The sequence below is a fragment of the Erinaceus europaeus genome, chromosome 21 (assembly GCF_950295315.1).
Source record: "Erinaceus europaeus chromosome 21, mEriEur2.1, whole genome shotgun sequence".
Classification (NCBI taxonomy): Eukaryota; Metazoa; Chordata; class Mammalia; order Eulipotyphla; family Erinaceidae; genus Erinaceus; species Erinaceus europaeus.
The window spans coordinates 27,423,406-27,440,362 of record NC_080182.1 but is presented as its reverse complement, the minus strand read 5'-3'; the positions used below and the strand labels follow the sequence as shown (position 1 = coordinate 27,440,362).

The window sequence follows — 16,957 nt, the reverse complement described above, 5'->3', positions numbered from 1 at the left end:
CAGCTCTCACCATTGTTTAGAGCAAACTGGACGGGGAGGAAGAGCCCCTCGCTCTGTCCAGGCTGTGCCGGAACTGGCCGGGGGCAGCGTTTCCTCCACTGAGGACGGGGACGGCGGGTGGGACCTGCCGGGCTTCTCATTCTGGTCCAGGGGCCCTTCCAGACTGGCCCACATGCACCCCCAGCCCCCAGTGCCCCAGAACACCTGCCCCCCAGGCCACAGGCACCCCAGCCCCCTCCTCCAGCACCCTGGCCTCCCTGGCCCCTGAGTCCCTCAGCACCCCTGACCCCCAGCACCCCCCCCCCAGTACTCCCTCCCCCTTTACTACATGGACTTAGCCTGGGCTGCCTCTCTCCTCCCTCCCAAGACAATGATTTTTTTTTTTCCACTGAAAAGATGCAGGAGAGAGAAAAGGCCCCCAGAGGGGGGAGGGGGGCAGGATATGGTCCCAAGATGTCCCAGTGGTGGCTTCCTGTTTCTCTGGGGATCTGTGTAAGGTTGGGCTGAGTGGGGACACAGGCTGTCCCACCTAATTCAAGGGCAAGGAGAGTCACAGAACTTCTGGGGGGGGGGGGGTTGGCTGTGTTCCCCTGCAGGGAGCCCTGTGGTGGCTCTGTGACTGGTAATCACCAGGGTTCGAGTGTGTGTGGAGGTAGTGGCTCAAACCCGGCTGGGGTTCGAGTCCCTGGGTGGCATTAAGCCAGGCAGTGTGTGTGTGGCAAGGCTCCCCATCCCTTCCGGGCGTGATGGCCAAATCCGGGGTGCTCTGAGGTGTGTCCAGGGTTCAAGCGAGGGGAGACCCCGGGGCCGGTGAGGGGCACTAGAGTCTGGGGACCGACGGGGGTGGGTGCAGGTTCCGGGAGCCACTTGATGTCTAGGGGAGGGACCCGCTCCTCTGGGGAGCACAGGGCGGGGACCAGGGGCGTGGCCTCATGAGAGCGGGCATCTTGGATGGGTCCCCCAAACCTCAGCCTCAGACGGACCCCTCAAACCTCGGCCTCCCCCGGAGACCCCAAACCTTAACCCTCCGGGACCCCCTAACGTCAGTCCCCCGGAGTCCCCCAAACCTCAGTCTCCTTAGGACCCCCAAACCTCAGCCTCCCCGGGTCCCCCCAACCCTCAAAGCCCACTCCCCACTGTTGCCCGCACCCCTACCTGGCCTACTCATCTTCGAGTCCGTGGGTCCGTCCCGCGAGTCTCGGCAACTCAGTCCATGGCTGTGGCCCCGCCCCGCCCGCCGCTCAGCCGCAGGGACAGTGGGTGCGGGCTGGGGGTGTTAGGGGCAGGGGGAGCTCAGGGAAGGAGTGCGGGCTGGGGGGGTTGGGGTGCTGTCGGTGGGGGGTTGGGGACCCCCGTGGGGAGGGGCCCACGGGGCCCGAGGGGGTGCAGGGCGGGGGCTTGTGGGGGGGACGGGGAGGGGTGGGGGTCCGGTCTGGGGGTGGCGGACTTGCAGGGCGGGTGCGGGGTCAGTGGAGTGCAGTGCCAGGGGAAGGGGTCTCAGGCAGAGGGGCAGCCGGGTTGGTAGGGTGCGGGTCGGGGGGTTGCGCGGGATCCGGGACCGCCGGGCGGAGAGTCGCGGCTGTGGGCGCGCGTTCCGGCTCCGCGGCTCGGCTCCGGGTCCGAGGCCGACAGCTCCGGCCGCGCCCCGCCCCCCCCCGCCCCTAGGTCTGGCCCCACCCACTCCCGGCTCCGCCCACGCCCATCGGCGTTTCCTCGGGGCTGGGGGGTTGCAGTCCCGGAGCCCAGGAGCCCGCATTTCAAGGGGCTGGGGGCGGGATCCAGGGAGCCGAGAATTAGGGCGGTTGGGGGCCAGGTGGGCTTCTGGGTGACTTGAAGGCTGAGACCCCCGGTTGCCAGCCCCGGCTGCTTTTCCCCGACCTCCCAATCCCCAGCTCCCTGGAATTCCTTGCTGGGCAGGAGGAGGCCACAGACAAGTGCCATTGGGCGCCCCAGACTGGCGGGACAGCGGGCAGCCTGGCTGTGAGAGGACACATTCCTGGCCTCCCCGACGGGAACCCCAGCTCAGCACAGCCCTTCTGAAGCCAGCTGAAGCCAGAGACAGGCTGACCAGAAGGGGACATGGGGAGGGGACCTGCCCTGGGGGACAGGGAGCCTGGACTGGGAGCCTCTCTGTGGTCCGGGGTCCCACAGTCCAACCCCCAGGTCCCTGGCCAGGGGATAGCGGTGCCGGGACTGGGATGGGTGAAGGGTCCCTATGGGGGTGAGGGGGATATAGCCTGGGTGGATGGCCAGAGGTGCGTTGGGGTGTTCCGGGTGGGGGGTTGAGAGCACCCCATTGGGCAGTATGGGGGGGGTTATCCAACAGCCTGCTGTGTGGAAGGGGGGTCCACTTGATGCCCTCTGTCCCCCAAGCATCTCTGTCCCTTTCTGCCCATCAGATGGGAAGACTCAGAAACAGGGCCTATTCCTTCTCTGCTCACTCCTGCAGCCTGGCACTCTGAGGAGGAGGAGGGAGAACACAGTAGGCCATCAGGGCCTCAGGCAGAGAGGCTCAGGCCACCATGCCAGGTGACGGGGTTTCCTGGGATGGCAGGTGGCAGAGGCTGGAGTCCCCGTGACAGCACAGCCACATGGGGGGGGGGGGTTCCACATGGGTCAGAGCCTAGGAGGTAGTGAGGTGATAATGGTAGAGGTGACCTAGGGGGTGGTGATGGTAGCAGTGGTCTTGGAGGTGATGGTGGAGGTGGCCTAGGAGGTGACTCCCAATGTGGTGGAGACGCTGGGCCTTGTGGAGATGATGGACCGGGTCGTGGCCTCCAGAGCAGAGAGCTCAAAGATGATGGTGGGAGGTTCTGAGCCACTGTCTCTGTGGGCCACATTTCTCCCATGTGCTGAAGCGGGAGTTTATCAGTGGCTTTGTGGGGGGGGGGGCTGTGGCGGGAGCCCTGTGGGAAATCCCAAGGGAGGCATAGGCATTGCCCCAGCCTGAGGGGAGGGGAGGGCTCCAGGGTGCTGTCACCCACACGTCCTGTGTGACTGGGTGCCAGCCAGGTAGCCAGCGGCCTTCCAGGTGACCCCAGCCCTGCAGGGTGACACCATGAGGTGACATCCTGCCCCAGGCTGCAGGGACAGCAGGGCTCTGTCTGAAGAACTTGTCTCAGAGGCCTGGCAAAGGGAGGGAGCAAGAAGGGCAGCAGGCAGGCAAGGCAGGGCAGGGGCTCAGGTAACCATTGTTTTCCTGGCCTCTATCCCCAGCCCAGGGGGGGGCAGGGCAGCCTTATCGCCTGGGTGGGCCCCGGGGGTCTGGGGGAAGTGGCCGCCTCTTCCGCCGCCCACTGGGCGTGGGCTCCTGGCTCCAGTGCTGGCCCTGGGCCCTGCTTCCTGCCCGCCCTGGCCGGGAAGGCCGCCTCACATAGCAAAACAGGAAACTGGGCTCCCTGCTTCCTGACGGACAGGAACCATTCCCATGGCGACCAGGGACAGACCCACCTTCACCCTTCCCGGCTGCCCACCCTCACAGGGTTCCTGGGGGGACACTGCCCAGGTGACGGGCATCCCACACCCCAGCTCAGGCAGTGGCCTTGAGGTGGGCACAGCAGGCCCAGCTCCCCACCAGGGGCCCTGCTGCTTGTCACCCTGTCCCCGTGTGTCCCCAGCCTCAGCTTCTCCCCTAAGGTGGCATAAAAGAGTGACCCGGGGCTGTGACCCACAAAGCACTAAGGGGACAGCAGTGATGTGGCCACCCCAGGGACCCTGACTGGCCTGACTGAGCATTGGGCCCAGGTGGGGGCAGGTAGCCAGGACTAAAGGGGACAGTGGGAGGGCAGGAAGGCTGGTGGGGGAGGCTATAGCTGCTAGGGAGGGGGCTGAAGAGGCTGTTCTGGTCCCTGTCCCCATCCTTATCCCCATCCCTGTCCTCGTCCTTATCTCTGTCCCCATCCCCATTCCTGTCCTTATGCCACCATCACTGGTTTAGCATCCATATCTCCACCATCACTGGCTTAGCTCTTTTTCTCAGAGTCAGCTGGGGCCAGGGACAGTCGGACTCACTGACCATCGGCCAGCCTTGAGGGGTTGGAGAGAGATCACTGGGCATGGTGGGTGTTCTGACAGGTGCTCCACCCATCCTCCAGCCCCAGCACCATATGGGAGCATCCCAGTGCACTGGGGGAGCTTCCAGTGCTGTGGTGTGAGTGAATGAATGAAAGTGGCCTGTCATGATGAAAGCTGCTTGTGTGAGGCCCTGCCCCCCACCCATTCACTTTATTGCCAGGATAAGGGATAGCTCAGGGGACAGGGTGCTGCTGTGCAGGTTCGAGTCTGGCCCTGCCCACTGGAGGAGCTTCAGTGCAGGCCATCTCTGTGTCTCTGTCTGTTTTAGAAGTTAACAGCAGAGTGACTGGGGCTCTGAGCCTCTTGGGCCAGGGGAGCCAAGAGCCAGCGTTCAGTCCTCCATGGTCTCAGGGTCATGGGGGGACACACGGGCACCTCAGCCCCATGGCCTCTGGCCTGGTGGGGACATGAGACACTCAGGGGCCCCGTGGTGGGAGCAGGAGGCCCCTCCTGGCAGAGGGCCGTCACTAGCCAAGGAGCTGAACCTCATGGTCCCCAGGGGTGCCAGTGGGAGGGCACAGACCTTGCGTGCCTCGGCCCTGGATTCTGGCCCTGCTCAGTTGGTCTCTGGGTGCCTGTCCTCTCTCCGGGGTCAGATCTGGAAGTCCAGCAGGGGGTGGGAAGACAGTGCAGGGGTCAGCAATGGACTATCCTGTTGAGGCTCTGGGGGCCCAGGTTCAATCCCCAGCTCTACCAGCAGCCAGAGCTGAGGAAGGCTCTGGGGGGAATGATAATAATAATAATAGTAATAATAATGATGATTATGGTGGTGGTGGGGATGGGGGGTGATGATTGTGGTGATGGTGATGAAGATGGTGATGGTGGTGGTGATGCTGGTGATGGAGATGGTGGCGGTGATGATGATTGTGGTGGGGATGGTGGGGATGGAGATGGTGGTGGTGATGGTGGTGGTGGTGGGAATGGGGATGGGAATGGTGGGGATGGAGATGGTGGTGATGGTGGTGGTGATGGTGATGGTGGTGGTGGTGGTGGTGGTGGTGATGGGGATGGTGATCATGGCGGTGATGAGGATGGTGGCAGTGGGGATGGGGCTGAGGGCAGCACTGTGCTTCTGGCACAGACTCTCGAGCCTCTGCCCACAGCCCCCCAGAGTCCTCTGTACCCCATCTCCCCTCACCAGGCAAGTACTTCCCCTCCCTCCCTGCAGGCTGAGGAAGCACCCCACTGCACCCAACGCAGGCTTGGGGGGTCCATGGGGACAGGACCCTCGTGGGACTCTAGTGACAAAGCCAGGGTCATAGACACTGGCTAAATTGAATGGATGAACCAATGGCTGAATGAGTCTTAAAAGAAATGAAGGCTGAGTGTGTGAATGAGCCAATGGAAGGGAGCAGCCCCAGGCCTGAATGAATGAAGGAACCTCATCAAGCAATGAGTTCGAGGCCCATCCTGCCCGCCAGCCAGAGGATCACTCCAAGGCCCTCCCAGCTGCAGCATCACCCCAAGGCCCCTGTCCCTCAGCTGCAGGGCACCCCTGCCTGCCCAGCTGTGGGGTCACCCCACAGCCCCTGCCTGCCTGCTCTGGGGCACTCCAAGGACCCTGCCTGTCCAGTCTCAGGGTCATCCCAAGGCCCCCAGAATCACTGCTGGTCTGACACCACCTTCATCCCAAGAAGAAACAGTGAGATGCCTGTGAATTAGTGCAGAAGGGGCCCTCTCTCCTGGGAGCCTAGCCAGGCCGACCCCTTCCCCTAGGCCCTGGGGTGCCTCTGGCCCTATCTGGGTCCCAGGTGCTGAGCTCTGCCAGCAGCACCATGGAGCCTCTGCCTGCTCCCTTTGTATTCCCCCTCTGCCAGAAGCCAGCCTTGCACCCCCAGACTCCCCACCCCCAGCTCTGCCTCTTGAGGCCCAGGCAGCCTCCACCTCCTTCCCATAATCCCACAGGGCCCTCCTGGCAGCCAGGCGGGTCTCTGGAAGGTTCCAGGGCTTCAGAGCCAGGTGTCACGGTTGGTAGAGCAGGAGTCACCTGTGGGGCCTGTCCCCCAACCATGGAGCTGGAGCTGGGGGTCCCCCTGGTTCCCTGCTCCTGGCCCGGCTGGAGGGGTGACCTGAGGACCCCTGCAGGGGTGGGGCTGAGTGAGCCTGCACCTCTGGGGACCCCCCAGCAGGGCCACCATGAGCCTGGGGCTTGAGAACTGTCATGAGGTGATGAATGTGAATAATAAGCTCGGAGTTAATCAGCAGAGTCTGACTAATGGCTTCCGGGACCCATAACTCAGGCTGTCTGGATGCCTACTGTGGTGGGAGGACGGTCAACTGGGGAGGAGTGAGGCGGCACCTGCTGTGATGAGGTAGGGGGGTTGTGGGAGGGGGCACCTGTTTAGGGGGGACCCAGCTGGGGGTGGGAGGGGGTGCCTGCTATGACATACCGCGGTGGGGGTGGAGGGTGCCTGGCTGAGAGGTAAGATGTGGCGGGCTGGGCTGGGGTGGCCTGCTGGTGATAGGGTGGTGGAGGTGGCAGGGGCTCCTGGCTGTGGGGTGGGGGTGAGGAGGGCATCTGGCTGGGGTGCCTGCCTGGCCAAGGGGCTGGCTTCTCAGGCTGCGGAGAGGAGGCTGCAGGCCCAGGAGGGGCTCGCCCAGCCTCCCCCCCCCCCACACACACACACCAGTGACTTAGGGACAAGCGGTGGCTCCCCTAGGTACTAGGTACTATGAGCTTCTGACTCGTGGTCCAAGGAGGTGGTGGCCTGGACTGTCCTGGGTGCTGTGTGGCCCTGCCCACGAGGAGACTCTGGTCACCTCCCTAAGGGCACCCAGTACCCCGGGGCCTGCAAGGAGGGGGGTTAGTGACTGCAAGTGGCTGCAGGGTGGGTGGTGGCTATGGTGGAGCACAGAGACAGAGCCCTGAGCATTGGAAAAGTATCTTCTGAGATTGATTATTTATTTATCATTTATTTATTGGCTTGTTAGCACCTCATAGGTGCACAGTTTCACTGCCCCAGAACTTTCTGTTGATTTTAGATTGAGGCTGAGAGAGAGAGAGATAATGGGAGAGGGATGGGGAAGAGAGGATTATGGTTCTGCAAAGACTCTTCTGCCCAGTACCATAGCTTTGCAAAAGACTCTCCTGCCTGAGGCTCTGAGGTCGCAGGTTCAACTCCAGCACCACTATCACCCATAGCTCAGCAGGGCTCTGGGCTTGCTCTCTGTATCACTCTGTCTCTTCCTCTCTGGCTTTCTCATAAATAAATAAGTATTTGGGCTGGGGAGACAACACAGTGGTCCTGCAAAAGACCTTCCTGACCAAGGCTCTGAGGTCCCAGGTTCAACCCCCAGCACCATCATCAGCCAGAGCTGAGCAGGGCTCTGGATGTCTGAGCACGCACACACACACACACACACACACACACACACACACACACACAATCTCTATCTCTCTCTCCTTCCCTCCCCCTCTTTCTTTTAAAATCTATTTATTTGGGAGTCGGGCGGTAGCCCAGCGGGTTAAGCACATGTGGTGCAAAGAGCAAGGACCAGCATAAGGACCCCGGTTCGAGTCCCCGGCTCCCCACCTGCAGGGGAGTCGCTTCACACGCGGTGAAGCAGGTCTGCAGGTGTCTATCTTTCTCTCCCCCTCTCTGTCTTCCCCTCCTCTCTCCATTTCTCTCTGTCCTATCCAACAAAGATGACATCAATAACAACAATAATAACTACAACAACAATGAAAAGCCACAAGGGCAACAAAAGGGAAAATAAACAAATATAAAAAATACTTTAAAATTTTTTTTAAATTTATTTATTTATAAAATGGAAACACTGACAAGACCATAGGATAAGAGGGGTACAATTCCCACTACCAGAGCTCCGTATTCTCCCTCCCTCTCTTTCTCCACCATTATCCAGAGCTGAGCAAGGGAAAAACCAGAAGAGAAAAGCTAAAGCAAGACAAGGAGAGACACCACAGTGCTGCCCTCAGTTCCTGGGGCTTCCCCTGCTGTGCAGGGTGCTTCCACGTGGCTCTGGGATCCTGAAACTGGGCCCTGAGAGTGGAAGGCCCAGGGGAGGGGCATTCCCTGCTGGTGTTCTTGTGCCTTAGGGTGGCACCAAGGGCAGGTTGCTGTGAGAAATGCTTAGAAAATGACTTTTTGGGAGTCGAGCGGTAGTGCAGCGGTTAAGCGCAGGTGGCGCAAAGCACAAGGACCGGCATAAGGGTCTTGGTTCAAGCCCCCGGCTCCCCACCTGCAGGGGAGTAGCTTCACAAGCGGTGAAGCAGGTCTGCAGGTGTCTATCTTTCTCTCTCCCTGTTTCCCCCTCCTCTCTCCATTTCTCTCTGTCCTATCCAACAACGAAGGCATCAATAACAACAACAATAATGACTACAACAATAAAACAACAAGGGCAAAAACAAAGGGAAAAGAAAGAAAGAAAGAAAGAAAGAAAGAAAGAAAGAAAGAAAGAAAGGAAGGAAGAAAATGACTTTTTGCCCTCACAGGACTTCCATGCTCTCATCAGACATCTCCAGAGAGACAGACAGATGGGGAGATGGAGGGAATGGAGAGAGCACAGAACCAAAACTACTCTAGCACTCTAGTGCTGTGGGGTTGCTCGAAGCCCACACGCAGGCATACTGCCCAGCTGAGCTATCTCTCAGGGCCTTAAAAACAGCTTCTGGGAGTCGGGCGGTAGCGCAGAGGGTTAAGCACATGTGGTGCAAAGCGCAAGGACCTGCATAAGGATCATAGTTCGAGCCCCCGGCTCCCCACCTGCAGAGGAATCTCTTCACAGGTGGTGAAGCAGGTCTGCAGGTGTCTATCTTTCTCTCCTCCCCTCTGTCTTCCCCTCCTCTCTCCATTTCTCTCTGTCCTATCCAACAACAATGACATCAATAACAACAATAATAACTACAACAATAAAACAGAAAGGGCAACAAAAGGGAAAATAAAATAAATATTAAAAAAATTTTTTTTAAACCCAGCTTCTAAGGGGGGTTGGGCTGTAGTGCAGCCTGTTAAGCGCACATGGCTTGAAACTTGAGGATCAGCGTAAGGATCCCTGTTCAAGCCCCTGGCTCCTCATCTGCAGGGGAGTCGCTTCACAGGCGGTGAAGCAGGTCTGCAGGTGTCTATCTTTCTCTCCCCCTCTCTGTCTACCCCTTCGCTCTCCATTTCTCTCTATCCTATCCAGCAACAACATCATCATCAACAACAATAATAAAAACAAGGGCAACAACAAAAAAGGAAAAATAAATAAAATATTAAAAAAATAACAGCTTCTAAGAAGCAGCATTAGTGGGGGTCGGTCGGTGGGGGGCTGCATCCAGTAGAGTGCATGCATTACAGTGCGCAAGGACCAGGGTTCCAGCCCCCGTCCTGTCTTGTCCAACAGTACAGAGAGGAAACAAACAGCCTCTGGAGATGGAGCCGCAGTGTGGTTGGGGAGCCCAGCAATGCCTTGGGGGACAGACAGCCACTTGGCTGAGCAGCTTGCACCAGACACATAAACACAGCCCTCCCCTGGTGCCCTTAGTAGCGCCAGCCACCTCCCCTCCCACCAGCAGCACCAGCTCCCTCCCCTGCTGGTCCCCCCAGGGACAGGTGCTGGTAGTGGGGGGGCTCCCCTGACTCTCTGATCCCAGAGATAGGCACTGTCAGTAAGGGGTCCCACTTTATGCCCCCCTAGGGACAGGAGCTAGCAGTGGGGGGTTCCCCAACTCTCTCAAAGGCTGTATCTGTCAGACACCACCGGCTCAGCTCAGGTCTCAGGGCCTCGGAGGGCCCCGGGCAGGATTGGATGCCCTCCTGACACTCAGGCCGCCTCCTGGCCAGAGCTGGAGCCTGTAGGACCTTTGCAACCAGGGGTGTGTGTGTGTGTGTGTGTGTGTGTGTGTGTGTGTGTGTGTGTGTATAGTTGTGTACCTGTATGTATACCTGTCTGTTTATACCTGTGTGTACATGTTTGTGTGTGTACATCTCTGTGTGTGTACACCTGTGTACGTTTGTGTGGTGTGTGTACCTGTGTGTGCACAGCCTAGTGTGCATGCAGACGTCTGCACATGTGTGAGAGCTCCCTGGGAGGCGCCTTCATGGCACCTGACTGAGAACAACACAGTGGGTGCCCGCCAGGTGAGCTGTCTGCCTGGCCCTCAGCTTCCTGTGTTTACCTGTGTTTTATGTCTAACAAACTTTTTAAAAAGTCTCTTTAAAATGTATATATTGGATAGAGACAGAGAGAAATTGAGAAGGAAGGGGACATAAAGACAGATAGAGAGACACCTGCAGCCCTGTTCCTACCTCTTGAAGTGTCCCTCCCTGCAGGTGGGGAGTGGGGTCCCGAACCCAGGTCCTTGTGTGTGGTGACAGGTGTGCTCAGCATCCCTGTCCAGCTCCCAACTCTTCTTGCTCAACAATTCACCTTTAACACGCTGGGGTGAACAGAGTAGCTTCTGCAACCCAGTGCTTCATCTATGCACCTGAGAGGAGAAGAAGGGATGAGAGAGGAAAGAGGAGAGAGGAGAGAGGAGAGGCACCACTGCACCTTCCAAGGAGTTCCCTGGTGCCACCCATGATGCTCCCATGGGGTGCTGGACTTGAACCCAGCACCTGGTACACAGCAGGGTGTGTACTTTGTCTGCATTCTGAGCACTGCCCCCTCCTCCCTTTCATCCTCCCCCTCCTCCCTTTCACCCTCCCCCTCCTCCTCCCCCTCCTTCCCTTGCTTCTCCCCCTCCTCTCTATCCTTCCATCCTGAAGGCCAAGCAATAGGTGGAGCCTCCTACCCTGGGCCACCTCCAGCAGCCCAGACCACCTGACCGCAGCAGAACCAGAACCCCCTCCCATAACCCTCCCGCAGAAGGTTCAGGCTCCCCACTCTTGCGAAGAGCCAGACCCTCCCCTGGATGTCCCCCCCAGAAGCCCAGGCCACCCCACAGGTGACCCCCCACCCCAACAGCACTAGGCCTCACACCCTGGGCAGCCCCTCCCTCTTCCATGCAGCAGCGCCAGCTCCCTTCCCCTCCCCCCAGCAGTGCCAGCCCCCATCCTTGGTGTCCCCCAGAAGCACCAGACCCTTCCCCCTCCCACCAGCCCCTTCCCTTGGTGCCCCCCCCCCCAGCAGCCAGGTCTCATGGTTTGGTAGCTGGGCAGGCTTGGCAGCAGACTGGGCAGACCTCATACAGCACTGACACCCCCCCCCCCGTGACCCTCCCCCACATCCCCCAAGTTCTCCCCCTCCAGCGGGGATTTTCCAGCCTCCTCTGGTTCTCCTGGCTGGGCCACCCCATTGTGCTGGGGAACAAAGAAAGCCCCATCACTCAGCCTCCTGCTTCCTCTTCCTGGGGCCAGTGGAACCCCCACACCTGCCCCCAGGTGTCAGCTTCAGGAGCCTCAGCCCACCTCACAGCTGTTTCTGCAGAAGCCTTCCCCCACCCAACACCCAGCAGTGCAGCTCCTTGGGGTGGGGCCAGGCTGTGCCCATATGAAACAAAGGCTGAGGCCAAGACTGTGTCCTGGGTGAGTTTCCAGAAAGCTTGAGGTAGTGGGAGCCCCCTCCTCACCCATGGTGCATAGGACCACCGCCCAGCCGAGTTCTGCATCTGGGCTGCACTACGCTCTCTCTCTGGTCCTTGCTGCCACCTGGGACAGAGCCCACAGCCCTGCCCCTGGGTCACCTCCTCAGAGGGCCCCTCACCTCTCTGAACACCTGCACAGGCTTTAGGGTCATTTCTTATTTTTGGCAAAAAAAAAAAAAAAAGAGGAGAGAGAGGAGAGAGAGAGAGAGAGAGAGAAGGGAGGGGAGGAAAGGGGAGGGGAGGAGAGGGGAGGGAAGGGGAGAGAAGGGAAGGGAAGGGAAGGGAAGGGAAGGGGAGGGAAGGGAAGAGAAGAGAAGAGAAGAGAAGAGAAGAGAAGAGAAGAGAAGAGAAGAGAAGAGAAGAGAAGAGAAGAGAAGGGAAGAGAGAAGGGAATGCATTGGGAGGGAGGGGGACTGGCATTTGTTTCCCCAACAATTAAAAAGTCCATCACGGGGAGTCAGGCAGGGAGTTGGGCGGTAGCACAGCAGGTTAAGCACAGGATCCCAGTTAGAGCCCCCGGCTCCCCACCCGCAGAGGGGGGTAGCTTGACAGGCAGTGAAGCAGGTCTGCAGGTGTCTGTTTTTCTCTCCCTCTGTCTTCCCCTCTTCTCTCCATTTCTCTCTGTCCTGTCCAACAACGATGACATCAATAACAACAATAATAACTACAACCATAAAACAAGAAGGGCAACAAAAGGGAATAGATAAATAAATATATATATTTTAAAAAGTCTGTCACCATTATCTCAACAAAGAATTGAGGAGAGAGCATGATTTTCTGGAATTTTTAACTTTATTTAGGAAAACAGAGAACATTCATGTTAGGCAGAGAGAGAGAAGCCCCAGAGTGCTGAGGGAGAAGGGACCACCCAGAAATGAGTGGTTACAGGTGTGGCTTGGAAAGTGTAAGTGGGAATTTGGGTTTAAAACAGGGAGTCTGAGAGAGCTTGCTCTCTTTCCGGACTACCACCACAATGTAAGTCTCTACTACTCTCTCTCTCTCTCTCTCTCTCTCTCTCTGTCTTTCTCTCTCTGTGTCTCTCTCTCTGTCTTTCCCTCTCCCTCTCATGCCCTAACATGTTTATTTTTTTTTAAGAAAGTTTAATTTACCTGGACAATCATGCTTTTCCCTTCAATTCTTTGCTGAGAAAATGTGTGATGGGCCTCTATAATGGGGGACAGGTGCTGGCCTCCACCTTTCCCTGTAGCAAGAGCTCTCTTACTCACATACTGATGGGGCACTCACCTAGAGCTAAGAGCCCGGAGAGTGAGAAAAAGAGAAATTCCGAAAAGCAGCTGAAGTACATGGTGACCTAAGCAGAGAGACTCTCACGTGACCTAAGCAGAGAGACTCTCATGTGACCTAGGCAAAGAGAGCATGAAAGAGAAAAAGAAGCCACCTACTCCCATCTTGACAGAAGGCCCATGTAGGTAGAGAGAGAGCACACTAGAGAAGCCCGAGATCTCGTCCTCGTGCGAGATTAGGACAGAGAGCAGCCAAGCCCACAGATCTAGCTTTTAAATACCCAAGCCCCGCCTCCACCTTTCCAAGCCACACCTGTCACCACTCCCATTTTCTGGGTTGATACCCTCCAGGTACTTCCTGTCCCTCAACAGGAGGAGAGAGGAGAGAGAGAGAGGAGAGAGAGGCAAGAACGCAGTCTGCAGTTGCATTGACTGAGGCTCCCTAAGCAGCTGCTGTGACACTGTGACTCTGAACGGGGGAGGGGGGGCTGGGGCCAGAGGGCCCACACAGGCCTCCAAACAGCTCAGGGAGGGAGCAACAGCTCAGCTGAGACCTGATCATAGTGCTCCCAGGACAGCTGACATCCATAGACAAGCGGACAGAGGAAGGACAGACGGGGTCTAGAACCCAGACTCAGACCTGGCTCTGAGACTCACCGGGAGACCTTGGGTCTGATGGAGCCATTTCCAGTTGGAGGCCTGTGGGGGTGACAGGTAAACTGGGACTGGTGGGAGCCAGGAAATGCTGCGGAAGGAGAGGTAAGGGTATGGACACAGAGGGGTTCCGGCCACCCACAGCGCGTCGCCCTCACCTCAGCAGGTAAGCCAACTGAAAAACAGGGGAGTCTAGACACCCCATCAAGGGAAACATGATGCAAACTGACTCTGAGAGGCTGACTGCCAGGCCTAGCCAGGAAGGCTCAGGGACCCTGGCCAGAGCCCCACACGGAGGACTGCGTGGAGACCAGGCAGCAGGCAGGCTGGGTAGAGGGCAGGCCGGGCAGAGGGTAACAGGCCATGTGGTGGCTCCTTGCAGCTCTAGACTGGGAGTTTCTCTGCCCCTGTTCACAGAGGAGTAGAGAGCTCCCACCCCACTCTGAAATTAGCTTGAGGGCATCTACAGAGACTTAGTCCACACTGGCCAGCACTTGGCACTGCCCACAGCCTTCAGAGGTGGGTCAGAAGTGACTCACAGAGAAATGCAAATAAAGACAACAATGAGATACCACTTCACTCCTGTGAGAGTGTCATACATCAGAAAAGGTAGCAGCAACTATTGCTGGAGAGGGTGTGGGGACAAAGGAACCCTCTGCACAGTTGGTGGGAATGTAAATTGGTCCAACCCCTGTGGAGAGCAGTCTGGAGAACTCTCAGAAGGCTAGAAGTGGACCTACCCTATGACCTTGCAATTCCTCTCCTGGGGATAGATCCTAAGAAACAAAACATACCCATCCAAAAAGGTCTGTGTACACCTGTGTTCATAGCAGCACAACTTGTGATAGCCAAAACCTGGAGGCAACCCAGGTGTCCAACAACAGATGGGTGAGTGGCTGAGAAAGCTGTGGTCTAAGATACACAATGGAATACTACTAAGATGTGAAGAATGATGAATTCACCTTCTTCACCTCATTTTGGATGGAGTTTGAAGGAATCCTGTGAAGTGAGATCAGTCAGAAAGAGAAGGATGAATATGGGCTGATCTCATTCATGGACAGAAGTTGAGAAATAAGAACAGAAGGGGAAACACACAGCAGAACTTGGACTGGGTTTGGTGTGTTGCACCAAAGTAAAGGACTCTGGGGTGGGAGGGACTTCCAGGTCTTGGAACATGATGGTGAAGGAGGACCTCAGGCTGGAGGCTGGGGGCAGTTAAGAGTGTTATGTGGGGAGTCGGGCTGTAGCGCAGCGGGTTAAGCGCAGGTGGCGCAAAGCACAAGGACCGGCATAAGGATCCTGGTTCGAACCCCGGCTCCCCACCTGCAGGGGAGTCGCTTCACAGGCGGTGAAGCAGGTCTGCAGGTGTCTATCTTTCTCTCCTCCTCTCTGTCTTCCCCTCCTCTCTCCATTTCTCTCTGTCCTATCCAACAACGACAACAACAATAATAACTACAACAATAAAACAACAAGGGCAACAAAAGGGAATAAATAAAATAAATATTAAAAAAAAAAGAGTGTTATGTGGAAAACTAAGAAATGTGACACATGTACCAGTGACTATTTACTGTCTACTATCAGAGGATGTAGCTGACATAATGACTCCTGTAGTGGGGCTTGAAACCTACCTATACTACACTTCTGAAGTCTCTCCGCTCTAGTTCCGAGCTTCTGACAGTGACATTTAACCTCCTACTATTTGGGCCTTGACATTTGCTCCTGGTGGATGATTCACTTAAAAAACATCTTTAAGGGGGCCACATGGTGACACATCCCACAAAGTGCACATAGTACAAAGTTCAAGGACCTGCTCAAGGATCCTGGTTTGAGTCCCTGGCTCCCCACCTGCAGGGAGGAAGCTTCACAAGAAGTGAAGCAGGTCTGTGAGTCAGTCTCTCTCTCTCTCTGTCCAATAAAATGGGGAAAAATGGCCACAGGAGTAGTGGATCCTTAGTGCTGGCACCGAGCCCCAGTGATAACCCTGGAGGAAACAAAGAAAAAGAGAAAAAAAAATCTTTGACCTTCCTCATTCCTTTTTGACACGATGCATGACTTTACTAGCAAATACTCTGATACAGTCCTGCCAAGGGTGTCTGGGACTGTCCCCCCAGATCTCTCAGACCAGCTCTATGGCGCAGTTGTTCTCTCCAGCCTGAGATGCACTGGCTTGAGGCTCATCGCCGCACCTCTAGCCGCCACGCCACCCCAGGAGTCTGGTAGCGGCAGGACCAGCCTCCCTTCTACAGGGAGTCACCAACACCAGGGGCCAGGGCCAGGGAGCACCCAGCATCCCAGAGAGAGATCCCCTGGAGGCAGCAGGGGAGAGCTTATTAGCCAAGGAGCCTGAGTCAGGCTCCCAGTCAGGCTGCTGGAGGTGGGGGTGGTGAGTGGGCAACTGCTTCACCCTGGATGGCAGCTGAGGGGACCTAACTGGGAGGACACAGAACTCTGTGGTCACCTAAAACACACAGCTTTCCAAGGGCCAGGACACAGCTCAACAGTAGAGAGCAAGCTGGCCATGATGAGACCCTGGGGAGCCCCATGGAGGGTGAAGCAGGGCTGTGGGGTCTCTCCTCTCTCAGCACCATGCACAGCACCCAGGGAGCCATGGAGGGTGGGCAGGGCTGTGGGGTCTGTCCCCTCTCAGCACCATGCACAGCACCCAGAGAGCCCCATGGAGGGTGGGCAGGGCTGTGGGGTCTGTCCCCTCTCAGCACCATGCACAGCACCCAGGGAGCCCCATGGAGGGTGGGCAGGGCTGTGGGGTCTGTCCCCTCTCAGCACCATGCACAGCACCCAGGGAGCCCCATGGAGGGTGGGCAGGGCTGCAGGGTCTCTCCTCTCTCAGCACCATGCACAGCCCCCAGGGAGCCCCATGGAGGGTGGGCAGGGCTGTGGGGTCTCTCCTCTCTCAGCACCATGCACAGCACCCAGGGAGCCCCATGGAGGGTGGGCAGGGCTGTGGGGTCTCTCCTCTCTCAACACCATGCACAGCACCCAGGGAGCCCCATGGAGGGTGGGCAGGGCTGTGGGGTCTTGTCTCAGCACCATGGACAGCACCCAGGAAGCCCCATATAGGGTAGGGCTGACTGTGGGGTGTCTCCTCTCTCAGCACCATGCATAGCATCCAGGGAGCCCCTTGGGGTTGGGGGGTGGGCATCTGATTTTGTCCCTGGAACCTCCTGTCTTGTCACCAGTGTGGCGCTCACAGTCCCAGTGCTGGTCACGGACTCAGAGTGATCTTGGAGCCCTCTGGTAGATGTGCTCCAGCTTTGTCTCTGGAGCCGTGTCACCCATTTCACAGTGACATGACTTGGTCACACTTGTGTTTGTCCCTTGGCTGACTTACTGATGTTGTTGTAGCAAACGTCTTGCAGGTGTCACTTCATATGTCTGTTCTCCTTGTGGCCCTGGATGTGTGTGACCAGAGCACTGAGTCCAGCTGTGGGCTGTGTGG

General features: G+C 57.6%; 1 protein-coding gene across 4 annotated transcripts in view; it reads right to left on the bottom strand.

Annotated features, from left to right (window-relative positions):
• FGD5 (FYVE, RhoGEF and PH domain containing 5) overlaps nucleotides 1–1,672 on the bottom strand; it is a 43,735-nt gene extending 42,063 nt beyond the window's left edge. For all 4 annotated transcript variants that reach the window (XR_009547076.1, XM_060180641.1, XM_060180643.1 and 1 more), the window contains exon 1: nucleotides 1,156–1,672. Coding sequence is in view for 3 of the 4 variants with exons in the window: in XM_060180641.1 (XP_060036624.1) it covers nucleotides 1,156–1,168 (13 nt within the window). In the remaining variant the exon portion in view is untranslated. The remainder of the gene's footprint in view (nucleotides 1–1,155) is intronic.
• Nucleotides 1,673–16,957: the final 15,285 nt, after the last annotated feature.